Genomic DNA, 26006 nt, shown 5'->3' with positions numbered 1-26006 from the left:
TTTTTGTCAAGTCAGGGAAAATAACCCGTTCTTAATTTCAATGCTGGAGTCAGGAAAATAAACATGAGAGGAAAATGAGGGTTTTTTAAATATATCCAACCTCAGTCCCTTTCTCTGCTGTCACTGAGGGGCTCTTGGGTTCTGCTGAGGTCGAGGCATGAGCTGAGATTTCCCAACATTCAGACTCCAACCAGGAGACCACTGGAACCAAGTCCAGCTTTCCCTGCCCTGTTACCTGTGTGATATTCCCTGTTCTGGGATCAAGCCCTGCACTCCCTGTCCTGTTGCCTGTGTGATATTCCCTGTCCTGGGATCCAAGCCCTGCACTCCCTGCCCTGTTAACCCTGTGATATTCCCCGTTCTGGGATGCTCCCCCAGTGGAGAAGCCTCTGGAAGGGACCAATCCCATTTTCCCGTGCAGACATCAACGAGTGCGAGCGGGACCCGCTGCTGTGCCGGGGCGGGATCTGCATGAACACCGACGGCAGCTTCGAGTGCATCTGCCCCCCTGGGCACGAGCTGACAGCAGAGGGCAACACCTGCATTGGTGAGGGGCACAGCAGGGAAACCCCACAGGCAGAGCTCCTGCAGGGCTGGGGGTGTCTCCTTCCCATCCCGCACATCCCATCCCTGCAGGTGGCCAAGGGCTTGGAGCAGCCTGGGCTGGGGGAAGGTGTCCCTGCCCGTGTCCCTGCCCATGGATGATCCTTAAGGTCCCTCCCACCCAAATCCTTCTGTGCTTCCATGATAAGTGTGTCCAGCTCATCCCAGAGGAGCTCATTCCAAGACCAAGAGCTCATCCAGGCCAAGCTCATTCCCAGCGCTTTGTTGCATTGGTGTTGTTCATTTTGCTGCTCCCTTTGACCAGTGGGAAAAACTTCAGTTTGGGCACCAGATGATGGCCTGAGCATGGCCTGAGCAGGGCTGGCTGCTCCAAGTAGTGCTCTCGTCCCCTCAGACATCAACGAGTGCTCCCTCAGTGACAACCTCTGTCGCAACGGGCGCTGCGTCAACGTCATCGGCACCTACCAGTGCTCCTGCGACTCGGGCTTCCAGGCCACCCCGGACAGGCAGGGCTGTGTGGGTGAGTGCTCCTCCAAAGGGTCCTTCCAGAGCCCTGGCATGAGCCCAGAACCCTCCCGGGCTCGCGGGCGTTGTGTTCAGAGGGTAAAGCAAATGTCCTGGATGAGTGGCAGCCAAATCTGTGCTGCTGGCACAGGGCTGTGAGGGCACTGCCAGGGGCTGGGCAGAAGGAATGAGGTGTTCTCTTGTGGCTGGGGGAGATTTGTGTCCTCTTCTCCCACCCAAACTGCTGCTTGGGCCCTCGTCTGTGCAGGGCTGGGTCCCTGTGGGTCCCTCCCGGCTCAGGGTGCTGTGGTTGTCCCCAGACATCGACGAGTGCACCATCACCAACGGGGGCTGTGACACCCACTGCTCCAACTCCGAGGGCAGCTACGAGTGCAGCTGCAGCGAAGGCTACGCCCTGATGCCAGACAAGAGGTCCTGTGCAGGTCAGTGCCCACCTTGGCTCTTGCAGGTGCTGCCCCAGGGACCTCTGTGTCCCCCACAGCTGGCTCCAGCATGAGGGGTCTCATTTTTAAGTCCTTTCCAGAGATGGATGGTTTTGCTTTGCACTGCCACGTCCAGCCGCTCACAATTTGGGATTTCCTCCTTCCCCCTGGTGCTCCAGCACTCTCTGTGTTCACCTTGGCATGGTCTCCTCTCTGCAGATATTGATGAGTGTGAGGACAACCCCGAGATCTGCGACGGGGGGCAGTGCACCAACATCCCCGGCGAGTACCGCTGCCTCTGCTTCGACGGCTTCATGGCATCCCTGGACATGAAGACCTGCATTGGTGAGGCCCTGGCTGTGCCCTGGGCGTGTCCCAGCTCTGCCTCCTGTCCCCAGAGCCACACTGGGGGGTCCTCGGGGTGTCCCATGGGTGCTTTTGTCCTGCAGATGTGAACGAGTGCGACCTCAACCCCAACATCTGCCTGCACGGCGAGTGTGAGAACACCAAGGGCTCCTTCATCTGCCACTGCCAGCTGGGCTACTTCGTCAAGAAGGGAACCACGGGGTGCACAGGTGGGAGCTCAGCACGCCTGGAGCTGGGGCTGCCAGTGAGAAAAAACAAGAAACCCCTCCCAGAGCTGCCCTGGAGAGAGCCCCAGCCCGGGGTGCTGTGTGGGGGATGCTGTGGGATGTGCTGGGCAGGCACAGAGGGCCAGGACCCACCTGTTCCCAGGTGATGGCCAAGCCAGGAGCCTGCCCTTCCTCCTGCACGTTTGCCAGGGCTGAGCTCCTCAGCTGCAGGGTCCAAGCCCAGGCAGCCTCTCCCCCAAAGCCCTGGGAGCTGCGGGAGTGGGATCAGCCCAGGCTCAGCCCTGCTGTGCTGGGGGAGCTGAGCTGGGCCAGCCCTGGTGTCCTTCCTCTGCAGACATCGACGAGTGTGAGATTGGGGCCCACAACTGTGACATGCACGCCTCCTGCATCAACGTCCCCGGCAGCTTCAAGTGCAAGTGTCGCTCAGGCTGGCTCGGGGACGGGCTCAAGTGCAACGGTGAGTGCTCAGCAGGGCAGGGCCAGCCCTCTCCAGGTGCTCTGCAGGCACCTGGGGAGGCTGGCCTGGGATGGAGGGGTTCAGCCTGGAGAAAAGGAGGCTCAGAGGGGTCCTGCACAGCTCCCCGACAGGAGGGGGCAGCTGGGGCGTCAGGCTCTGCTCCCAGGGGACAACAGGACAAGTGGGAATGGCCTCAGGCTGGGCCACCAGGGGGGGTTTAGGTGGGATATTGGGAAAATGTCTTCATGCAATGTCCAGCCCTGGCCCAGTCTCCATCCCTGAGGGATTTAAAGCCATGCAGGTGTGGTGGTTGGTGACATGGTCAGTGGCTTGGCAGTGTCCTGGTGATGGCCATAGAGGCTCTCAGGGATGTGCTGAAACCTCCAGACAATCTCCTGGGCCATTTGTGTGCCCCTGTAGCTGCTCAGGCTCAGGGCAAAGCCACGAAAATGCCAGGACAGGGCTTGGTGGAAGGTGTCCCTGGGGGTGGAACTGGATGATCCTTAAGGTCCTTCCCACCCAAACCACTCTGTGCTTCCATAAGAGAGTCCAGCTCATCCAGGAGCCCAAGCTCATTCCAGATTAGCCAGGCCAGGCACTGACAGGCTGTTATCCATGCCCAGACCTGGATGAGTGTGCAACCGAGGAGCACAAGTGCAACCTGAACGCCAACTGTGTGAACACACCCGGCTCCTACCGCTGCGCCTGCCGCGACGGCTTCAACGGCGACGGCTTCTCCTGCTCAGGTGAGCCCGGGGCTGGCGCAGCAGCAGGGCTGGGACAGACCCCAGCCCCTGTCCAGGTTTGAACAGACTGGTTCTGTCTGCTAAGGAAGGCAGCAGCCTCCCCTGAAATGGGAAATGTAAACCCCCTCCCTCCGAATTGTTGTAATTCTGAAATTAAGGGGCGCTCGGGTAAAGATGTGGGAATAGGAATAACAGTTCTGCACTAGGGAAATTAAAAATACAAATGCAATAGTACAAACAAACCACTGACAGTGTCAGAATAGGAGCTGCCCCCCTGTGTGTCAGGGGGTGGCACAGCCCCATCCCATGGGGGCTCAGCCCTCCTGCAGTGCCAGCTGTGGCTCTGCTGGAGCAGGGATCCTGCACAAGGGGGGAGTTTTCCTCTGCAGCTCCAGGGCTGCTGGAGATGGGCCTGGGCTCCCTCTGGCCATGCAGGGCAGCAGAAAGCTGCTCCTCTGGCAATGCACTGGGCAAAGGCTGCCCTGGTGTCCCAAACCTCAGATTGGATCCAGGTTGGAATGCTTGGCTCCTCCCCTGGGCGGAGCTTCTCCCCATGGGATGATGGGATTTTATTTGTATTTAGCACTCAATAGTGCCCATTAACAGAAGATAATTAATAATTAATGGCCCATTAACAGAAGATATCTCCTGGAGGGAGGATTGGTTGTGGAAGAGATAAAGGAAACTGCCCAATGAACAGAAGATAACTGCCCCAGCTCTGACAGATGTCAATAGAATACACCCATTACCTTCCAATCCAGGACAGTCCCTCTGAGCCACCAGCCTTGCTGGGTTCTGCCTTGGCTGGGGTCCCCCAGAGCACAGCCTGGTCTGTGCCACCTGCAGCAGGGATCCAGCACCTCCTCACAGGTGTCAGGGGAGGCTCAGGGCCATGGCAGGAGCTGCAGCCTCCCAGCCGTGGGTGGGCACACTCCTGGGGTCCCTGGGCTGGCTGAGGGCAGCCCCCAGCCCCGTGTCCCTCCCTGCAGACGTGGATGAGTGTGCAGACAACGTGAACCTGTGTGAGAATGGGCAGTGCCTCAACGCGCCCGGCGGGTACCGCTGCGAGTGCGAGATGGGCTTCAACCCCACTGAGGACAGCAAGGCCTGCCAGGGTGAGTGCCCGGGCCCTGACCCCCTCCTGGCCCTCTCTGGCTCCTCCTGGTCCATGGGCCAGCCCCCAGCACCTGCTGGTGCCAGGCTCCTGAGGTGCCACCTCTGCCACTGCGGGCGGTTGGTCCCCAGCCTTCAGAGAGCTTGGGCTGAGCCTGGATTCCTGCAAAATGGAAAACCAGGAGAAAAGGGGTGAGGGGAGAGAGGGGGAGAGGGTGGGGGGTGCCAGCTCGCCCAGGAGATTGTCCCAAATGGCACCAGGGCCATCCTGGGGTGGGTTGGTCACAGCTGGGCAGGAGGTGGGAGCAGGAGCAGCCTGTCCTGGCCCTCAGCCTGCCACAGCCTGTCCCCAGCTGTCCCTGTTTTGCAGACATTGATGAATGCACCTTCCAGAACATCTGTGTCTTTGGCACCTGCCAGAACCTGCCCGGGATGTTCCGCTGTGCCTGCGACGATGGATATGAGCTGGACAGGAGTGGGGGCAACTGCACAGGTCAGGGCTCCCGGCTCCCTGCTCTGGGCTCTGCTGGCCCCATCCACGGCAGCCTGAAACCAGCCCCCGGTCCCTGTGGTGCCTTTGCTGCTGGGGTGGCCAGGGGGGACAGCTGAGTGTGGCTCTGCTCCTCCTCTGGGCAGGGAGCTGGGGGTGGCACAGGGCAAGGGGTGCTCTGGAGGGGGCACCCTGGGGTGGGGACACACCTGGGCACAGAGCTGGGGCTGGGCTGGGCTTTCCTGGCAGCGCCCACCTTGATCTTCAGTGTCCATCTGTCCGTCCTTTCAGACATCAACGAATGTGCGGACCCTGTGAACTGCATCAACGGGCTCTGTGTCAACACCCCGGGCAGCTACCTGTGCAACTGCCCCCAGGACTTCGAGCTGAACCCCACGGGGGTGGGCTGTGTGGGTGAGTGGGACCCCCACCCGGACCCACCCTGGGGGTCCTTCTTGGTGGTCCTGTGTGGCTGGAACTGGACACAACGAGGGTGGCTGTCCCTGCCTGGCTGTCCCCCAGGGGTTTAACCCTGCAGCAGCAGCAGAACCCACGCCCTGTTGGGTGTGTCCCACCTGGTGTCACTGTCACTGCACTCTTGTTGCTGCCACGTTGCTCCAGGGCAGCTCTGGAGCTGTTTTATTCCCTGGCAGTGCCCAAGGCCGGGCTGGATGGTGCTTGGAGCAGCCTGGCACAGTGGAAGGTGTCCCTGCCCATGGCCAGGATGATCCTTCAGGTCCTTTCAGCCCAAACCATTTCGGATTCCATGATCCCACACAGCTCCCAGCACAGGGCCCCAGTAACCCCCAGTTTTTCCTTATCCCTGGAAGATTTCCCATTCCTTTGCAGGGTGTGGAGCGGGGTCACCTTTAAGGTCCCCTCCATGCCAAACCATTCTACAATTCCACGATTCCATCCCTCCTGCACCCCCAAGCTCTCCAGGAGAGGTTTCTTTGCTCAGCAGCCCTGTGTCTGTGCAGATACCCGGGTTGGGAATTGCTTCCTGGACACGCAGGACCGAGGGGATGGGGGCATCTCCTGCAGCGCTGAGATCGGCGTGGGGGTCACCAGGGCCTCCTGCTGCTGCTCCCTGGGCCGTGCCTGGGGCAACCCCTGCGAGCTCTGCCCTCCAGCCAACACCAGTGAGTGGGGAACAGCTCGGGATGGACACGGGGAGGAAGGAGGGAAGAAGAGGGGCAGGGTCGCTCCCTGATGGATCCTCAGCCCAGACTGGAGGTGCTGAGTTTGGGATTTGCTGCTCCACCCGGGGCAGGGGCAGAGGTGAAGTGGGGTGGGACAGGCCAGGCTGTTGTGTCTGGGGGGCGCAGGTTGGGATCTTTCCTTCCCAGTGGGCTGGGGAGGGAATGTGGAATCCCCCCCTGGAAGGGAGGGCAGGCTGTGGATGGCTCAGCAGGCGATGGGGATGGAGCTGCTCCGTCCAGCCCTGGCCACAGCCCCGTGGCTGTTCCTGCTGGGCTTCTCCTGGCTCTCCCCGCCCTCCTGCTTCAGGGGAGCCCCTCAGCCCCCTCAGCTCCCCCTGCCTGCCTTTCTCCACAGCTGAGTACAAGACCTTGTGCCCTGGGGGAGAAGGGTTCCGGCCCAACCCCATCACTGTCATCCTGGAGGGTGAGTTATCCCTGTTCCCACAGCCCTTCCTGAGGGATGGGGTGCTGGGGGACCCCAGGGCTGTGGGGACACTCTGTGCCATGGCACTGGGTGCCCACTGACCCCCAAGTGATGGACACAAAGTGTGGCTCTCCTTGGCCATGCAGAGCAGGGCTGGGTGTGGTGGGCTGGGCTCTCTGCAGCTGGGGGGTGGCACAGGCAGTGAAAATGTCCCACTGCTGTCCCTCCTCAGACATTGACGAGTGCCAGGAGCTGCCAGGGCTGTGCCAGGGCGGGAATTGTGTCAACACCTTCGGCAGCTTCCAGTGCGAGTGTCCCCTGGGCTACTACCTGAACGAGGACACCCGGATCTGCGAGGGTACCGGGGACAGGGGCTGGGGACACAGGGGTGGCACCTGCTCCAGGGGCTGGGGACACAGGGGTGGCACCCTGTGTGTGTGCCAAGGTGCTGACCGTGTGTGCCAGCTGCCCCAGGAATGGGTGGGAGCGTCCCTTCCCCTTTCCTTTCCAGATTCCCTCATCACCAACCTGTCCCCAGCCTGGTCCCTGTGCCAAACCCACCCATCCCTCGTGCCAAGCCTACCCCCACCCCACCTGTGCCCTTCTCCACCCGTGCCCAGTGCTCTGAGTCCTTCCTCCCACAGACATTGATGAGTGCTCTGCCCACATCGGGATCTGTGGCCCTGGCACCTGCTACAACACCCTGGGCAACTACACCTGCGTGTGCCCACCTGAGTACATGCAGGTCAACGGGGGAAACAACTGCATGGGTACGGCTCTGGGTCCTCTGGATTCCTGGGGAGGGCTCAAATCCATGGGGAATGGTCCAGATCTCTGGGGAGGGGGCTGGCACTGCCATCCCAGAGGGGGCTGTGCCAAGGGGATGGAGCAGAAGTGCTGGAAACAGGGGCTGGGATTCAGAGCTGGATGTGGCACTCGGGGCTCTGCTCTGGGTGATGGCTTGGGCTCCATTTGGAGGTCTCTCCTGCCATTCCTGGGCCTGGCAGTGCCACTCCCAGGGCTGTCCCAAGCCTGGCACTGCCATTGCAGACATGAGGAAGAGCGTTTGCTACCGCAACTACAATGACACCTGCGAGAACGAGCTGTCCTTCAACATGACCAAGAAGATGTGCTGCTGCTCCTACAACATTGGCAAGGCCTGGAACAAACCCTGCGAGCCCTGTCCCACCCCTGCCAGCCGTAAGTGCCCTCACAGGGTCCCTGTCCCACCCCTGCCCACCACAACCCTTCCCATGTGATCCCTGTCCCATCAATTTTCCCATTTTCCCGTTAAATTTGGGGCATGGGCACCAACAAGTGAATGGGGAGGAAGGAGAGCGCTCTGGGGGTGACTCCCAGCACAGTGGGGAGCCCCTGGTGCCTCTCAGAGCCCAATTCCAGCACTCTTGGCCCTCCCCGGGCACTGCCGTGACCTCGGTGTTCCCTTTCCAGCTGAGTACCAGATCCTGTGTGGGAACCAAGCCCCTGGGTTCATCATTGACATCCACACAGGGAAGCCCATTGGTGAGTAAATCCTGCATCCCACGGGGCCAGGGCTGCTCCTGTCCCATGGGAGCTTCTTAGGGAATGAAAGCTTGGGGCAAGGAGAAGAGGGTTGGCAATGCCAGGGACTGAAGAGCTGGGAGATGAGTTAAGGAAGTGCAACAGAGGGAGTTGGTGGTGGGTTGTGCTGGGACCCCAGAGCCATCCCAATATTCCGGTGACCCCCTGGGCTCCCCATTTCCAGCCTGGTCCCAGAGCTGAGCTGTTACTGCAGGGACACACTCAGAGCAAGCAGGGGCCGTGTCCTGGGTGGAGCTTTCCCAAAATGCTGATGTTGAGGAGCATTCCTGGGATGCAGGGTTGGGAGATGCTGATGCTGTGGAGGATTCCTGGGATCCCAGGGTGGGATGCTGATGTTGAGGAGCATTCCTGGGATGCCGGGGTGGGATGCTGATGCTGTGGAGCATTCCTGGGATGCCGGGGTGGGATGCTGATGTTGCACTGATGCAGATATCGATGAGTGCAGTGAGATCCCGGCCATCTGCACCAACGGCGTCTGCATCAACCAGATCGGGAGCTTCCGCTGTGAGTGCCCCATCGGCTTCAGCTACAACAACATCCTGCTCATCTGCGAAGGTACTGCGGGAATTCCGGGGAATTCTGGCTCTTCCTGCCCCGGGGGCAGCTCATCCCCGCAGGAATTCCGGCTCCCCCCTCCCTGGGACACTGCCACGGGGCTATGGCAGCTCCGGGGGGGGATTTTTGGGGTGTCCTGCCCAGCACTGGGAGTTGCACTCCCTGATCCCCGAGCTCCTTCCCGAGCTGTCCCGCCGGGATCAGCGATCCCAGCCCCGCTCAGCCCTTCCTGGGATGCCCCCTGGGTGTCCCCGTGCCCTCTGTCCCCACAGACATCGACGAGTGCAGCAGTGGGGAGACGCTGTGCCAGCGGCACGCCGAGTGCGTCAACATCCCCGGCAGCTTCCGCTGCGAGTGCGCCACGGGGTACCGGCTGTCCCCGGGGGGAGCCTGCGTGGGTAAGGACACAGCTGGGCACACACCTGGGAAACATCTGGGAAACACCGGGGATACACCTGGGATACACCGGGGATACACCTGGGAAACACCTGGGACACACCTGGGAAACACCTGGGAAACACCAGGGATACACCGGGGATACACCTGGGAAACATCTGGGAAACACCGGGATACACCTGGGAAACACCTGGGATACACCGGGGATACACCTGGGAAACATCTGGGACTCCCCTGGGACACCCCTGGGACACCCCTGGGACACACCTGGGATACACCTTGTCATACCTGAGCCACTCACACATGACAAACACACCTGGGACACACCTGAGCACACCCCCCTTTTTCGGGGATGACAGCAGAGAAATCTCATTGTCTGTCAAGTCACCCAGGACACACACCTGGGACACACCTGGTCATAAGTGAGCCACTCACATCTGAAAAACACACCTGAGACACACATGGTCATACCTGGGAAACACACTTGGGACACAGCTGGGCACATCTGGGAAACACACCTGGGCACACCTGGAAACACAACTGGTCATACCTGAGCCACTCACATCTGAGAAACACACCTGGTGCACACCTGGACACACCTGGTGCACACCTGAGCACACACCTGAGCACACCCCCCTTTTTCGGGGGTGACAGCACAGAAATCTCATTGTCTCTCAAGTCACCTGTCCAGAACCGTGGGCAGGGCTCTGCTCTCCCCACCTGTCCCCTCCCTGCCCCTCACCTGCACCCCCTGGGCTCCATTCCAGGTCGCAACGAGTGCCAGGAGATCCCCAACGTGTGCAGCCACGGGGACTGCGTGGACACCGAGGGCAGCTACGTCTGCATCTGCCACAACGGCTTCAAGGCCACCGGGGAGCAGACCATGTGCATGGGTCAGTGTCACACCCCCCAGTCAGTGTCACATCCCCTGGGTCAGTGTCACATCCCCTGGGTCAGTGTCACCCACCCCGGGTCAGTGTCACCCATCCTGGGTCCGTGTCACATCCCCTGGGTCAGTGTCATTCCCCTGGTCAGTGCCACCCCAGGGGGACACAAGTCCCTGACACTCCAGGGTTCTGCCAGGGACATCTGAGTGTCCTGTCAGGCTGTCCCTGTGTCCTGCAGCCCTGCAGCATGTCCCCAGCCTGTCCCCAGTCTGTCCCTGTGTCTGCAGCCTGTCCCCAGCCTGTCCCCAGTCTGTCCCTGTGTCCTGCAGCCTGTCCCCAGCCTGTCCCCAGTCTGTCCCTGTGTCCTGCAGCCTGTCCCCAGGCTGTCCCCAGGCTGTCCCCAGTCTGTCCCTGTGCCCTGCAGCCCCCTGGCCTCTCAGGTGTGTCCCTGTCCCCGCAGACATTGACGAGTGTGACCGGCAGCCCTGCGGCAACGGCACCTGCAAGAACACCGTGGGCTCCTACAACTGCCTGTGCTTCCCTGGCTTCGAGCTCACCCACAACAACGACTGCATGGGTGAGTGCCCGAGCCCTGGGGACACCCTGGGGACAGCCCTGCTGGCTGTGTGTGCCACAGGTGACACCTGGCACTCTCGCTGTGGCTCTGCAGACGTGGACGAGTGCTCGTCGCTGGTGGGGCAGGTGTGCAGGAACGGGCAGTGCATCAACAGCGTGGGCTCCTTCCAGTGCCTGTGCCAGGAGGGCTACGACCGCACCCCTGACGGCAAGAACTGTGTGGGTGAGTGCCCACCCCAGTGTCCAGGGTCCTCTGGCCTGCCTGGTGCTGCCCATGTGGTCCCCAGGCTGGTCCCAGCACTTCCATTCTCCAGAAGCACCCAAAAGTCCCCTGGAAGCAAAGCCTGCTCATTGAGATGCCCATGGAGAGCTGGACTGGCCCCTCCCTGCCTCCATCTCCCTCCAGGCCTGTTCCTCTGCGTGCAGGCAGTGGGAGGAACATCCTGTCCATGCCCCAGAGTCCTACCAGAGATGCCCTGGGATCCATCCTGGAAATATTTCCCCCGTTCCCTGTCGCCTTTGGGGCAAGGCAGGGCCTGGTGCAGCCTGAGGTGCTCAGAGCAGAGCCCAGACCCCACCCCTGGCTGTTTTCCCCTCTCCAGACATCAACGAGTGTGTGAGCCTGCCCGGGACCTGCTCCCCAGGCACCTGCCAGAACCTGGAGGGCTCCTTCCGCTGCATCTGCCCCCCTGGCTACGAGGTGCAGAACGACAACTGCATTGGTAAGGCCAGCCCTGTGCCCCCATCACAGCCCCTGCATACCCCAACCTGTCCTTCCCGAGGGTCAGCACCCCCAAATTCCTGCTGGGAGCCAGGTGGCACAGCCCTGCTGGCACAGGAGGCTGCGGGGCGTTGCTGTGCCCATTCTCCCTGCAGGAGGGCTGTGGGGTGGGGCAGGGGTGGTGTCCACCCCCCCCCACCTGCTCTAACGAGCCCTGGCTGTGTCCCTGCTGCTCCCAGACATCAACGAGTGCGAGGAGGAGCCCAACATCTGCCTCTTTGGGACGTGCACCAACACCCCCGGCAGCTTCCAGTGCGTGTGTCCGCCGGGCTTCGTGCTGTCCGACAACGGCCGCCGCTGCTTCGGTCAGTGCCCAGCTCCTGGAATCCCTGCAGAGTTCCCGGGAATCTCCCTGACCTTGGCATGTCCCCATCCTCCCCCAGACACTCGCCAGAGCTTCTGCTTCACGCGCTTCGACAACGGGAAGTGCTCGGTGCCCAAGGCCTTCAACACCACCAAGGCTCGGTGCTGCTGCAGCAAAATGCCCGGGGAGGGCTGGGGAGACCCCTGCGAGCTGTGCCCACAGGAGGGCAACGGTAGGGAGGGGACAGGGACAGGGGTGTCCCCAGGGGAGAGGTGGGAGGGTCCCCTGGGGAGCAGTGGTGGGGGTGTCCCCATGGGAGAGGGATGGGTGTGTCCCCATGGGAGAGGGATGGGTGTGTCCCCATGGAGGCGTGGGTGTGTCCCCATGAAGAAATGGGTGTGTCCCCATGGGAGCAGTGGTGGCTGTGTCTCCATGCCCCTTCCAGAAACCTTCCAAGCCTGTTTCAGCTGCTGGGAGCAGAATCCTGTCAGCACATCCGCTTTCCTTTCTCTTTCCACTCCCACTTTCCTGCTCTCTTCCAGTTGCCTTCCAGGAGCTGTGTCCCTATGGCCACGGGGCCATCCCAGGCCCAGGTGACACCCGGGAAGGTGAGGCTGTGTGGAGGGACAAGCAAAAGTTTGGGCTGGAGGTTGTTGCCTGGAATTGATGAGTCCTGGGCTGCTGGAGAGCAGGGTGGGATCCTGGGGGGACGCACAGGACTGGGCACCCCCAAACCCCCCAAACTGCTCACCAGGGCTTCATCCCTCAGCTCTGGAGAGGGAACACCTGAGACTCCCTCAGTGCTGAGGGGACAGGGCTGTTTGTGGCCGTGTGAAGCTGCAATTGTTCCATTTCCAGATGTGAACGAGTGCTCGGAGAACCTTGGGGTGTGCATCAACGGCGCCTGCATCAACACCGACGGCTCCTTCCGCTGCGAGTGCCCCTTCGGCTACAACCTGGACTACACAGGGGTCAACTGCGTGGGTGAGGCTCTGGGGGGGTGCCCTGCTCCCTCCTGCTCCCTCCTGCTCCATCCTCATCACTCCAGAGGGGATGGATCGCTGTGTGCATGTGCAGGGAGGGAATTGCTGCTTCCCAGCCCCTTCCCTTCCATGCCAGCTCTGCTGGGACACTTGGAGTGCTCTGCCTGCAAGAGCCCAGCCCTTCCCCATCCTCCTCCTCCTCACGCTGCTGTGCTCCCCAGACACGGACGAGTGCTCCATTGGCAATCCCTGTGGCAATGGCACCTGCACCAACGTGGTGGGAGGCTTCGAGTGCGCCTGCGACGAGGGCTTTGAGCCGGGGCCCATGATGACCTGTGAAGGTAATGACCTGGGGGCCAGCCCCTTCATTTCCCACCACCCTGGGCTCTGTAGGACCCCCTGCTCCCTGCCTGGCCCAGCCCCTTCATTTCCCACCACCCTGGGCTCCCAGGGACCCCCACTCCCTGCCTGGGCCAGCCCCCCATGGATGGCGTGGAAAGCTGGGTGAGGCTCCTCTCCACACTGGGCTCCTTCAGCTCCCTCTGGAGCCCTGGATGAGCACAGGAGCTGCCTCCCCAAGGACCAGCAGCCCATTCCCACCAAAGCTGCTGGGACACCAGGGGTCTGTCCCTCTGCAAGGGCAGAGCACGGCAGGAGGCTTTGGTGGAGCAAAGCTCTGGTGTGGGACGGATGCCCAGGGAGGGTGGACGTGCCCTGGGGAGCTCCTCCCCCAGCTGAGGGCACCCAGGTGAGTCCTGGCCTCTCCTCCCTGCAGACATCAACGAGTGCTCCCTGAACCCCCTGCTCTGCGCTTTCCGCTGCATCAACACCTTCGGCTCCTACGAGTGCACCTGCCCCTCTGGGTACGCCCTGCGGGAGGACAGGAGGATGTGCAGAGGTAAAACCCCTTCTGCAGCCACCAGGGCACGGCCCAAACTGCCCCCAGCCCCTGCACTTGGCCAGCTGTGCACAGGGGAGGTGGGAATTCTGCGCTGCCTTTTCTCACCATCACCCACCTCGGTGCTGTGCTAGGAAGGAATTCTTCCCTGGGAGGGTGGGGAGGTTTCCCAGAGAAGCTGCCCCTGGATCCTTGGAAGTGTCCAAGGCTTGGAGCAGCCTGGGACAGTGGAAGGTGTCCCTGCCATGGCAGGGGTGGCATTGGATGAGTTTCAAAGTCCCAACTCATTCCATGACATTTTTTAACCCGTGTGCTGGCCAGCCTGGCCCGAGGCTGCAGGGATGGAAGGGGGGCAGTGCAGGGGTGGCAGAGCTGGGCTGGCAGGGCTGGCAGGGCTGGCAGGGGCTCTGATGGGTCTCGTTGCAGATCTGGACGAGTGTGCAGAGGGGCTGCACGACTGTGAGTCCCGGGGGATGCTCTGCAAGAACCTCATCGGCACCTTCATGTGCATCTGCCCTCCTGGCATGCAGCGCAGGCCCGACGGCGAGGGCTGCACAGGTACCAGGGGCATTCCTGGGGCATTCCTGGGGCACAGACAGGAATCTTCCTCTCTGAGGGATCATCCACAGACCTGTGGTTCACATCCTTCTCTGCTTTCCATCCTTCTTTATTTTACATCCTTCTCTGTTTTACATCCTTGTGCTCCTCCCTGGGCTTTCCCACGTGTCACAACTTCCTGAGTGTCCCAGTAGGACACATAAAACCTTTGTCCATCCCTGGAGCCGTGTGTCACCCCTAGGGTGACACAGCCCCGGGCCAGGTGTCCTTGCCTTTGAGTTTTTCTGAGTGTTCCAAGCTGCTTTTGGGATGGGGAGGAATGAACAGCCCAGAGCTGCATGGGACAGAGACAGCTCAAATCCAATCCAGTCCAATCCAGTCCAATCCAGTCCAATTCAGTCCAGTCCAATTCAGTCCAGTCCAATTCAGTCCAATCCAGTCCAGTCCAACCCAACCCAATCCAACCCAACCCAATCCAAGCCAACCCAAGCCAAGCCAAGCCAAGCCAAGCCAACCCAACCCAACCCAACCCAACCCAACCCAACCCAACCCAACCCAACCCAACCCTACCAATCCCAGCAGCAGCTGGAGCATGGCCAAGCCAGGGAAGCTGAGTTCTGGTCACCCTGCCCTGGGAGAGCTCTGGGATGGGTGGATGTTTTCCCCAGGGCAGGTGGAGGTGGATGTTTGGATGTTTCCCCAGGGCAGGTGGAGGTGGATGTTTGGATGTTTTCCCCAGGGCAGGTGGAGGTGGATGTTTGGATGTTTTCCCCAGGGCAGGTGGAGGTGGATGTTTGGATGTTTCCCCAGGGCAGGTGGAGGTGGATGTTTGGATGTTTTCCCCCGGCACAGGTGGAGGTTCCTCCCAGCTGCCCAAAGACACAGAAGGGACCCTCAGGGGCTCAGTGAGGGCTCTCGGGGCAGGTTTGTGCCTGGCCTCAGCAGGGCTCTGTGTGTGTGTGTGCATCCCTGGCAGATGAGAACGAGTGCCGGAGCAAGCCCGGGATCTGCCCCAACGGGCGCTGCGTGAACACGGCCGGCAGTTACCGCTGCGACTGCAACGAGGGCTTTGAAGTCAGTGCCTCGGGCACCGAGTGCATCGGTAATGCCCTGCTGGGCTGCTGCAGCGCCCCCCCGGCAGCACAGGCAGATTCTTGGGTGTTTAGAGGGGCTCAGAGAGCGGGAAGGGACTGGGGACAGGGACACAGGGGATGGCTTCCTGCTGGCAGGTGGGACACTGGGCAGAATTGTTCCCTGGAGGGTGGGGAGGGCCTGGCACAGGGTTGCCCCTAGAACAGTTCAAGGCCAGGCTGGATGGGGCTTGGGGCACCCTGGGACAGTGGGAGGTGTCCCTGCCATGGCAAGGGTGGCACTGGGTGGGGTTAAGGTCCCTCCAACCCAAACCTCTCTGGGATTCTTTGCTCCTGAGCAGGAAAGCTGTTGGAGCATCCCCTTTATCCAAACCCCCCCAGGCTCCTCAGCACCACCTGCTCCATTCCCCCTGGTGCTGGCACTGCCTCAGAGCCTGGGTTTGTGTCCCCTTTCTGTGCCCAGACACCCGCCAGGGCTTCTGCTTCACGGAGGTGCTGCAGACCATGTGCCAGATGTCCTCCACCAACCGCAACCTGGTCACCAAGTCCGAGTGCTGCTGCAACAGCGGGCGCAGCTGGGGCCCCCAGTGCGAGCTCTGCCCCCTGCCTGGCACTGCCCACTACAAGAAGATGTGTCCCCATGGCCCCGGGTACTCCACGGATGGCAGAGGTCAGTGTGGGGCACTGTGGTATTTGCTGGGTCCCCAGGACAAAGGAGGAAATGGTGAATCTGACTCCATGTTCTTGGAAGGATATTATATTATATTATATTATATTATATTATATTATATTATATTATATTATATTATATTAATTATATTTATTATATATTGCATTATATCGCATTATATTATACTACATTATATTACATTACATTACATTATATTGTATTACATTACATTATATTATACTAAAACTATACTAAAGAATAGAGAAACGATACAGACAGAAGGCTACAAAGAATGAGAATGAAAACCCCTGACTCCTTCCAGAGTCCCGACACAGCCTGAGCATGATTGGTGATTAAGTAAAAACAATTCACACGTTGGATAAACAATCTCCAACCACATTCCAAAGCAGCAAAACACAGGAGAAGCAAATGAGATAATTATTGTTTTCCTTTTTCTCTGAGGCTTCTCAGCTTCCCAGGAGAATGCTGGGCAAAGGGATTTTTCCAGAAAATATGACTGTGACAGGGCAGGGGTGGGCACAGGGATGATCCCCCCGAGCAGACCAGGAGCCTCTGCAGGGTTCCCTGGCTCTCTGGGAGACTCCAGCCTGGCATGGGGTGAGGGGGAGCTTCAGACCTGCCCTGCCTTAGCCTTGGATTTTTGGCTTAATTTTAAGGAATCCCTCTGGCCTTTGAGGTTTAAGGATGGCAGATCAGGTCTATTATAGAATGAGTTATTTATTAACAAAGGAGATAAAAGATCTTAATCAGAATTACTTATTACACAGTGTAAAATGAAAAGAACTGCTAGTAGATTAGAGCAGAATATAAACTGTGCAGATATCGAGGTGTTAAAGCTGGCAAAAGAAATAAGATTGATCAGGAGCCAAATGTAACTTAGCTTGGAAATAATGATAAATTAACAGAGTCCTTCACTCAGCCTCCATCCCTGCTCTGGGGACAAGCCCCACACACCTCCAGGGAATGTGCAGAAGATTTCTGCTTTGTGACAGCTCAGCCACAAATCCAGTTTATCTTCCCAGCTCCCACTTTAGCTGGGGGATGTTTATTGGCACTTGGGAGCTGCCAGAATAACCCCAAGACATTTGTGCTATGTGAATTATCTGATAACGAACACCACATAAGCTTTTTGTGGGGGGCCAGCTGCCCTGGCATGTGGCACTGACACCTCCTGCTGTCCCTGTCTCCCTCCACAGACATCGACGAGTGCAAGGTGCTGCCCAACCTGTGCAGGAACGGGCAGTGCATCAACAGCATCGGCTCCTTCCGCTGCCACTGCCGCCTGGGCTACACGCCGGACATCACGGGCACCGCCTGCCAGGGTGAGCCGGGCACCGGGCACGGCCCCACCGGCGCTGGGCTGCCCTCCCTGGGCATCAGCACAGCCCCACCAACCCGGGCACAGCCCCACCAACCCCGGGCTGCCCTCCCCAGGCACCGGGCACGGCCCCACCAATGCCAGGCTGCCCTCCCCGGGCACCGGGCACAGCCCCACCAATGCCAGGCTGCCTTCCCTGGGCACCAGCACAGCCCCACCAACCCTGGGCTGCCTTTCCCGAGCACCAGGCATGGCCCCACCAACGCTGGGCTGCCCTCCCTGGGCACCAGCACAGCCCCACCAATGCCAGGCTGCCCTCCCTGGGCACCAGCACAGCCCCACCGCCCCCAGCACGGCCCCACCAACCCCGGGCTGCCCTCCTTGGGCACCAGCACAACCCAACCAACCCTGGGCTGCCCTCCCCGGGCACCGGGCATGGCCCCACCAATGCTGGGCTGCCCTCCCTGGGCACCAGCACAGCCCCACTGCCCCCAGGCTGCCCTCCCTGGGCACCAGGCACAGCCCCACCGCCCCCAGCACGGCCCCACCGCCCCCGGGTGATAGGACCCAGATATTGGGCTTATCCCCGAGCGATGCAGGCCTATCCAGATAGCTCAGTCCCTCTGGGAGAGCTGACAGAGTGCCCGCATACCCAGTCAGCTCGTAGCCGCTGGCCACCCTCAGCAAGCTCGGTGATTTTCAGCTCTTTAGTGATTCTCAGCTCTCTCAGGATTTCAGCTCTTTGCTGGCTCGCTAGGGCGCCTTTGGCTGGGGCAGAAGCAGACGAGAGAGAGGAGAAGGAGAGGTCCTGGTGGATGGTTTGTTGAGGGGTCTGTGAAGGGTTCCAGCGACGGCTCTTCTGCTGTCAGATGGGCTAAACCAGCCCCTTTTTATAGGGTATAGGGGCATCCAAACTTGTCCCATAGTAAGATTTAGGGAAAAAGTGACCTATGGGGTTAGAGATAAACTATGGGGCGAGACAGAAGACAGGAGCTTATTTTGCTGTCTCATCGTGACTCAGCGGTTCCTACTGTTAAGTCTCAATCCTCCATGGAGCTCTCACAAGCTCCATGGATTCTGCTACACCCGGGCTGCCCTCCCCGGTCCTTAACCCCGTCCAGGCTCCCCGGAGCTGTGGGTCCGGATCTCGGCCCTGCTCACCTCCGAGTCCTCCTTTCACTCCTTCAAAACGAGCTCAGTCTTCCCCGAGCCCAGGACTGGGATCTGAGCTGAAATTTGGGAGCTGCCAGCCCCTCCCAGGCTGCACAGCTGGTTCCAGGCAGGCTGAGCGCCCTGCTGGGATCCAGATGTTGGCATAAACATCTGGAATCACAGCTCTCTCTGCAGGACTTGTCCCAAATTTGCTGTGCTGGCTCAAACTGAGCTGCTCCCCCAAAGCCCCCGGCTCTGCTCAGCTGCTTCCTGGAGAGTGAAAATGGGGTGTTCATCCAGGAATGCCAGAATCCAGGGGGATGTCTCAGCCCTGAGCACAAAACCTTCTGTTCAGGGTCCCCTGAGTGGGCTGGGATGTCCGAGGGGTGGAGGGGACCCTGCCCAGCAGCACAAGCTGATGTGTTTTGTCCCTGGAGTGCAGATCTGGACGAGTGTAACCAGTCCCCAAAGCCCTGCAACTTCATCTGCAAGAACACCGAGGGCAGCTACCAGTGCTCCTGCCCCCGGGGCTACATCCTGCAGGAGGATGGCAAGATCTGCAAAGGTACAGGAGCAGGGAGCTGGGGGACAGGGGACAGGGCAGCCAGACGTGGAAAAATGTCAGCGGGAAGATGTGGGGGAAAGGTGCCGTGCATGAGGGTTTGACCTTTCCATGCTGCAGGTGTGGCTCATCAGGGGAAAAAAAGCTCCTGGTTCTTTCCTGGAGACTGCACAGCTCCAGGGAGCTCAGAGGGGTGTCCCCTGCACGTGGCATTGTCACCAGCCAGGCTGGGGCTGTGCCCACCCCCCCAGTGTGGGGAGCCTGGCCTCAGGATCTGGGAGAACCTGGGATTTGTGACCTGCAGGAGAGGCAGGGGAACATCCCTGCATCTTGCAGATGTGTCTGTGTGGGGTAGGAAAAATAATGGGGAAATTAGGGGAAATTAATCAGGAAAATTTTGGAAAAATAATGGGGGAAAACGGGGAAAATAATTGGGAAAAATGGGGGGAAATAATGGGGAAAATTGTGGAAAATAATGGGGGGAAAAATAGGGGGGGGGAATGGGAAAAATAATGGGGAAAATTGGGAGAAAATAATGGGCAAAACTGGGGGAAATAATTGGGAAAAACAAGGAAAATAATGGATATGAGGTCCCCACGTCATCAGGGTATGAGATGGGGACAGGTTTGTCCTTCCCCTGGGGGAACTTCAAGGGATTTGTTCCCGGGGCTGCTGCTGTGCACCCACAGGGACACTGAGGTGTCACAGCCTCAGGGGGACAGACTGAGACCTTCTCCTTGTCCCTCCAGACCTGGATGAGTGCTCCACCAAGCAGCACAACTGCCAGTTCCTCTGTGTCAACGTCATCGGGGGCTTCAACTGCAAGTGCCCCCCTGGCTTCACCCAGCACCACTCGTCCTGCATTGGTGAGTGCACAATTCCTGCCCTGCCCGTTCCCACCAAGCAGCTCTGGCTCAGCAGAGGCTTCCCAGTCCCCAAACCCCTCAAACTGAGCCCTGTCCCTCTGCAGTCACCCTGGCAGTGGCTGCTTTGTCCTTCTGCTGCTCAGCCTGGGCTCTGCCCAGCATCTGAGGTGGCCACAGGGCCAGGGGTGGGTTTCCAGGTGGGTTTCCAGGTGGATTTCCAGGAGGCCAGGGGTGGATTTCTAGGTCACCAGGGATGAACTTTCAAATGGTCAGGGATGGATTTCCAGGTGGCCAGAGATGGATTTCCAGGTGGCCACAATGCCCTCCTGGTGGTGTTTTGCAGACAACAACGAGTGCACAGCTCAGCCCTCCCTGTGTGGAGCCAAGGGGCAGTGCCTGAACACCCCCGGCAGCTACAACTGCGAGTGCCAGAAGGGATTTTCCCTGGACAGCTCCGGGGTCAACTGTGAAGGTGGGGCTGGGCCTCCAGGGAGCTTCCATGGGGAGGAACTCTGGGGTTCTCTGAGGAGCCTCAGTGCTGGTGGGGACTTCCAGGAGTGTTTGGACAACGCTCCCAGAGATGGGGTGGGGTTACTGGGGGGTCTGGGCAGGGCTGGGGGCTGGACTGGATGATCCCTGGGGAAGGGGATGGTGCCGTATTCCAGCAGGAGAGATCTCAGAGCAGAGCTGGGGACAGCCCAGGCCTCAGCTGGGATCAGGGACCACCCCGGCAGAATGGGCCAGAATGGGGCACAGGAGCAGCATGGAGGGTGCCAGGCAGGTCCCTGAGCCCCCACAGGGCCAGGGGACAGTGCGTGAGCTGCCTGTGTGTCCCTTGGGTGCAGATGTGGACGAGTGTGACGGGAACCACCGGTGCCAGCACGGCTGCCAGAACGTGCTGGGCGGGTACCGCTGCGGCTGCCCCCAGGGCTACGTGCAGCACTACCAGTGGAACCAGTGCGTGGGTGAGTGGGGCACACTGGGGAGGGCTGGCACACCTGGGGAGGCGTGCCCTGCCTGGGGGAGGTGTCCCATACCTGTGGGGTGTGTCACTTACCTGTGGGAGGGATTCCGTACCTGTGGGGTGCATCCTGTACCCATGGGAGTCACCCTTTACCTGTGAGGTGTATCTTGTACCCATGAGGTGTATCCTCTACCCATGGGAGTTACCCTGTACCCATGGGCTGTATCCTGTACCCATGGGGTGTATCCTGTACCTGTGAGGTATATCCTGTACCTGTGGGGTGTATCCTGTACCCATGGGATGTATTCTGTACCTGTGGGGTGCATTCTTTATCCATGGAAGTTACCCTGTACCTGTGGGCTGTATCCTGTACCCGTGGGGTGTATCCTGTACCCATGGCATGCACCCTGTACCCATGGGTGACACCCTGTACCCATGGGATGCACCCTGTACCCATGGGCTGTATCCTGTACCCATGGGATGTATCCTGTACCTGTGGGCTGTATCCTGTACCCGTGGGGTGTATCCTGTACCCATGGCATGCACCCTGTACCCATGGGTGACACCCCATGCCTCTGTGACTCCATGACTCCCCCATTCCACCCCTCCATGGCTCCGTGCAGATGAGAACGAGTGCTCCAGCCCCTCTGCCTGTGGCTCTGCCTCCTGCTACAACACCCTGGGCAGCTTCAAGTGCGTTTGTCCCTCGGGCTTCGACTTCGACCAGGCCTTCGGGGGCTGCCAGGACGTGGACGAGTGCTCGGCCGGGGGCAGCCCCTGCAGCTACGGCTGCTCCAACACGGACGGGGGGTACCTGTGCGGCTGCCCCGGGGGGTACTTCCGAGCAGGACAGGGGTAAGGAGGGCCCGGAGGGGCTGGCCCGGCTGGGAACTGCGGGGGGATGTGGGATAAGGAGCGCTCAGCTTCTCCTCGCCCGTCCCAAGAGCCTCAATGTGCCCCCTGTTGAGTGATAAAAGTGACAAAGTTATCCTTTGTCCCCGTAAAAAGGGAAGAAGCACAGGAGTTTCTCTCCTGGATTAGGTGAAAAAGGCATTTTATAGGCCTGGGGGACTTCATCTCAAACTTAAGGAAAGCAAATGGGACAGGAGCCGTGTGACCGTGTTCACAGGGGTCCAAGGATGAGGGAAGGGATGAGGATCTGACTCCATGTTTCGGAAAGCTTGATTTGTTATTTTATGATATATATTACATTAAAACTACACTAAAAGAATAGAAGAAAGGATTTCATCAGAAGGCTGGCTAAGAATAGAAAAAGAAGGAATGATAACAAAGGCTTGTGGCTCGTACAGAGTCCGAGCCAGCTGGGCTGTGATTGGCCATTGATTAGAAACAACCACATGAGACCAATCCCAGATGCACCTGTTGCATTCCACAGCAGCAGATAACCATTGTTTGCATTTTGTTCCTGAGGCCTCTCAGCTTCTCAGGAGGAAAAAAATCCTAAGGAAAGGATTTTTCATAAGAGATGTCTGTGACAGAGCCAAAAGGTCCCACCTGGGCAATTTACTAGAGAAAAGAAGAGAACAAAGGAACTAATCACTTTTGTGAGGTGTTTTACCAGGAGCAAGGACTTCTTGCACCTGGATCAGCTTTTCTCTGTAGTGAGTTTGTTGTTTTGCCTTTTATTAAACCTTTTTGTTTCCAACACTGCCACAGAAGCCATCCTGCTGATTTTATGCCTCCAGAGGTAGCTGAGCTACCTTGGGTGAGAAATGGAGCTCCAAGAGCTTAGGAGACCTGGCTGGAGGAGGCTCCTGTAACTCACATCTCCTGCCCCATGTGCCTGATCCCAGGGCTGCCAGCAGGCGCTCTGTGCATACACCCACTGCATTAATTAATCTGTTAATTAATGAAACCACCTTGTTGTGGTGTCTCTTGGGCACGTCACCCCCATGTGTGACCCTCTGGGTGTTTCCCACACGGAGAACCGGGGAGTGCTGGCATTTCCATTGGATTCATGGATTCCCTCTGCTCTTCTGCCACCAGCCACTGCATTTCTGGCTTGGGATTTGGGAAGGGTCCCTACCTGCCTGCGCCCCAGGAGGAGGATGAGGACAACCTGCTGTCCCCCGAGACCTGCTACGAGTGCAAGATCAACGGGTACCCCAAGAGGGGCCGGCAGCGGCGCAGCGTCAACGGCACAGAGAGGCACCAGGTGAGGAACCCAGGGCATCCTGGAGGGGCTGGAGCAAGGCAGGGGCTGGATCCCTTCAGGAATGGGGGCCTGGAGTGGATCCCGTTCCCTCAGTCCAGGCAGAGCCAGCAGCTCATCCCTATCTGCCCAGGTTTGGCATCCCCAAACCGTCCTTGTGAAACCAAGGAATCGAGCCCACGTTTCCCATCCCTGGAAGTGTCCAAGGCCTGGCTGGACAGGGCTTGGAGCAACTTGGGATAGTGGGAGGTGTCCCAAGGGGCTGGGACAAGACTTTTTGAGGTCCCTTTCAACCTAAAGCGTTCCATGGTGCTGTTCCTCAGAGGGAGTTCACAAACCTCTGCTGTTGGTGTGTTAATTCCGCTGTTCCCGGGCAGGATCACGCGGTGAACCTGGCCAGCATGGACGTGGAGGCGCCGCTGTCCATGGCGCTGAACCTGTCGGAGCTGGCGCACAAGGAGCACATCCTGGAGCTGCTGCCGGCGCTGGAGCCGCTGGAGAACCGCGTGCGCTACGCCATCGCCCAGGGCAACGAGGAGGGGCTGTTCCGCATCCACCACAGGGAAGGGCTCAGCTTCCTGCACCTGGGCCGCAAGAAAATCCTGCCGGGCACCTACGTGCTGGAGATCGTCAGCGTGGGCCTGCCCCGCCGGCGGGAACTGCACAAACTCGAGGCCGACAACCACCTCGACTACTTGGCGGGGGAGCTGGGCCAGGCACTGAGGATGAAGCTGCAGCTCCAGCTCTACTAAAGCCACCAGAGACCCCCACCCCAGCCCTGCCCCTCGCCACCCGCCCCGGGAACAACGGGATCCTCTCCTGCCACCACCGCCGCCACTGCTGGGACAACGTGGGGATGTCCCTGTGGGATCAGCCATGGGGAATGTCCTGTGGGATCAGCCATGGGAAATGTCCCTGTGGGATCAGCACCTGCTGGGACAGCCATGGAAGATGTCCCTGTGGGATCAGCCATGGGGAAATGTCCCTGTGGGATCAGCACCTGCTGGGGCAGCCGTGGGGATGTCCTGCTAAGATCAGCCACCACAGGAACTGTCCTTGTAGGATCAGCCACTATGGGAACTGTCCCTGTGGGATCAGCCGTGGGGAATGTCCCTGTGGGATCAACAGCCAACCATGGGGAATGTCCCTGTGGGATCAGCACCTCTGGGGGCGCCTGCAGCCCCTTCAGCCCCTGTGGGCTTCCCCTCCTGCCTCTCCCAGCCGATCCCTGCAGGGCCATTCCCTGGGTTTGCGGGAACCCTTTGCAGTTCTCCACCAGCCCTGCGCTCATTCCCGGGATGAAAGGTGCTGATTCCCAGGATAAAAGGTGCTGATTCTCGAGACAAAAGGTGCTCGTTCCCAGGATAAAAGGTGCTCATTCCTGGGATAAAGATGCTGATTCCCGGGATAAAAGGTGCTCATTCCTGGGATAAAGGTGCTGATTCCCAGGATAAAAGGTGCTCATTCCCAGGATAAAAGAAGCTCATTCCCGGGATAAAGGTGCTCATTCCCAGGCTAAAAGATGCTCATTCCCAGGATAAAGGTGCTCATTCCCGTGATTAAGTTGCTGATTCCCGGGATAAAGGTGCTCATTCCCAGGATAAAGGTGCTCATTTCCCGTGATTAAGGTGCTGATTCCCGGGATAAAGATGCTCATTCCCAGGATAAAGGTGCTCATTTCCCGTGATTAAGGTGCTGATTCCCGGGATAAAGATGCTCATTCCCAGGCTAAAAGATGCTCATTCCCAGGATAAAGGTGCTCATTCCCGTGATTAAGGTGCTGATTCCCGGGATAAAGATGCTCATTCCCAGGATAAAGGTGCTCATTTCCCGTGATTAAGGTGCTGATTCCCGGGATAAAGGTGCTCATTCCCAGGATAAAGGTGCTGATTCCCGGGATAAAGATGCTGATTCCCAGGATAAAGATGCTCATTCCCAGGATAAAGGTGCTGATTCCCGGGATAAAGGTGCTGATTCCCGGGATAAAGGTGCTCATTCCCGGGAACTGCCTCATCCCCAGGCCCGAGGTGCTCCTGGGTGCTGGTTCCTGGCCAGCGTTCTGCACTGTATCCATCCATCCACCCTCCCATATTTATGGAAAACCACCACAGGAATGCTGGCTCGGTGCTGTCAGGAGTGCATTTTCCTGTAGCTTTACATTTTTTTGGAGGGGTGGGAATTTCTCTGGGGTGGGGGATGTGTGTGTTTACTGTATCGGGGCTCCAGGCAAACTTGAAAACTCTTCAAAGCAGCAGCTCCAGACTCTGGATTTTACAAGAGTCCCAGAGCTTGTGACAGGATGGGTGGCCTGATGTTTGGGATTGTTTTTTTTGGTTTTTTTTTTTTTTTAATTATTATTTCTGGTTTGGTTTTTTTCCAACAGGTGCTTTTTTTTAAAAAAAAAAAAAAAAAGAAAAACCAAAATCCAAAAAGTATTAATAATAATAATAATAATAAATTAGCAGAGCTGGGTTTGTGTGCGTGTGTTGAGCCAAAGTCTCAAAGCTCAAAGTTTCCTCTCTGGTGTGGTGTTTTGGTTTGTTTTTTGGTTTTTTTTTTTAGTTTTTGTTTTTGTTTTTTTTTTTTAATTTGTTTTATATTGACATTTCTTGCTGGTTGGTTTTTTTGGGGGGCAGTGTTGAACCCCCAAACCTGTGCCCCTTGTCCCGCACAGAGAGGTGGCTCTTTGTGGAATTCCTTTTTTGTATCAGAAGCAACGGCAACAATAAAATTATTTTGGGTTAATCGGAGCTGTGTCTTTGTGTGGGCACGGACTGGGCCCATCCACCTCCAACCTGGAGCTTCCTTGGAGATGGAATTGGGATTCTCCAACCTGGAGAAGGCTCCGGGGAGAGCTCAGAGCCCCTTCCGGAGCCTAAAGGGGCTCCAGGAGAGGGAATGGGGACAAGGATGGACGGACAGGACACAGGGAACGGCTTCAAACTGGACCAGGGGAACTTGGGTGGGTATTGGGAAGGAATTCCTGGCTGGGAGGGGCTGGGATGGGATTCCCAGAGCAGCTGTGGATCCCTGGATCCCTGGCAGTGCCCCAGGCCAGGCTGGAGCAGCCTGGGACAGTGGGAGGTGTCCCTGCCATGGCACGGGTGGCACTGGGTGGCTTGGCCGCGGTG

At 58.8% G+C, this 26006-nt stretch overlaps 1 protein-coding gene across 1 annotated transcript in view; it reads left to right on the top strand.

Moving 5' to 3' along the window:
- The window catches only part of LOC118696973 (fibrillin-2), a 73422-nt gene extending 49795 nt beyond the window's left edge, over window positions 1-23627 (top strand). The window contains exons 26-64 of the mRNA XM_036399393.2: window positions 422-547; window positions 959-1084; window positions 1389-1511; window positions 1731-1856; window positions 1961-2086; window positions 2439-2561; window positions 3185-3307; window positions 4297-4422; window positions 4791-4913; window positions 5202-5324; window positions 5891-6052; window positions 6468-6536; window positions 6769-6894; window positions 7181-7306; window positions 7587-7736; window positions 7989-8060; window positions 8550-8675; window positions 8948-9073; window positions 9839-9964; window positions 10419-10535; window positions 10629-10757; window positions 11137-11256; window positions 11495-11620; window positions 11699-11851; window positions 12162-12227; window positions 12478-12603; window positions 12824-12943; window positions 13378-13500; window positions 13927-14058; window positions 15035-15160; window positions 15613-15819; window positions 17037-17162; window positions 18753-18875; window positions 19622-19738; window positions 20082-20210; window positions 20584-20703; window positions 21326-21557; window positions 22710-22878; window positions 23253-23627. Coding sequence (XP_036255286.1) covers window positions 422-547; window positions 959-1084; window positions 1389-1511; window positions 1731-1856; window positions 1961-2086; window positions 2439-2561; window positions 3185-3307; window positions 4297-4422; window positions 4791-4913; window positions 5202-5324; window positions 5891-6052; window positions 6468-6536; window positions 6769-6894; window positions 7181-7306; window positions 7587-7736; window positions 7989-8060; window positions 8550-8675; window positions 8948-9073; window positions 9839-9964; window positions 10419-10535; window positions 10629-10757; window positions 11137-11256; window positions 11495-11620; window positions 11699-11851; window positions 12162-12227; window positions 12478-12603; window positions 12824-12943; window positions 13378-13500; window positions 13927-14058; window positions 15035-15160; window positions 15613-15819; window positions 17037-17162; window positions 18753-18875; window positions 19622-19738; window positions 20082-20210; window positions 20584-20703; window positions 21326-21557; window positions 22710-22878; window positions 23253-23627 — 5264 coding nt within the window. The remainder of the gene's footprint in view (window positions 1-421; window positions 548-958; window positions 1085-1388; window positions 1512-1730; window positions 1857-1960; window positions 2087-2438; window positions 2562-3184; window positions 3308-4296; window positions 4423-4790; window positions 4914-5201; window positions 5325-5890; window positions 6053-6467; window positions 6537-6768; window positions 6895-7180; window positions 7307-7586; window positions 7737-7988; window positions 8061-8549; window positions 8676-8947; window positions 9074-9838; window positions 9965-10418; window positions 10536-10628; window positions 10758-11136; window positions 11257-11494; window positions 11621-11698; window positions 11852-12161; window positions 12228-12477; window positions 12604-12823; window positions 12944-13377; window positions 13501-13926; window positions 14059-15034; window positions 15161-15612; window positions 15820-17036; window positions 17163-18752; window positions 18876-19621; window positions 19739-20081; window positions 20211-20583; window positions 20704-21325; window positions 21558-22709; window positions 22879-23252) is intronic.
- The last annotated feature ends 2379 nt before the right edge of the window (window positions 23628-26006 follow it).

Source organism: Molothrus ater, chromosome 26 (genome assembly GCF_012460135.2).
Source record: "Molothrus ater isolate BHLD 08-10-18 breed brown headed cowbird chromosome 26, BPBGC_Mater_1.1, whole genome shotgun sequence".
In the NCBI taxonomy this organism is placed as follows: domain Eukaryota; kingdom Metazoa; phylum Chordata; class Aves; order Passeriformes; family Icteridae; genus Molothrus; species Molothrus ater.
This window is presented reverse-complemented; position numbering and strand designations above follow the sequence as displayed.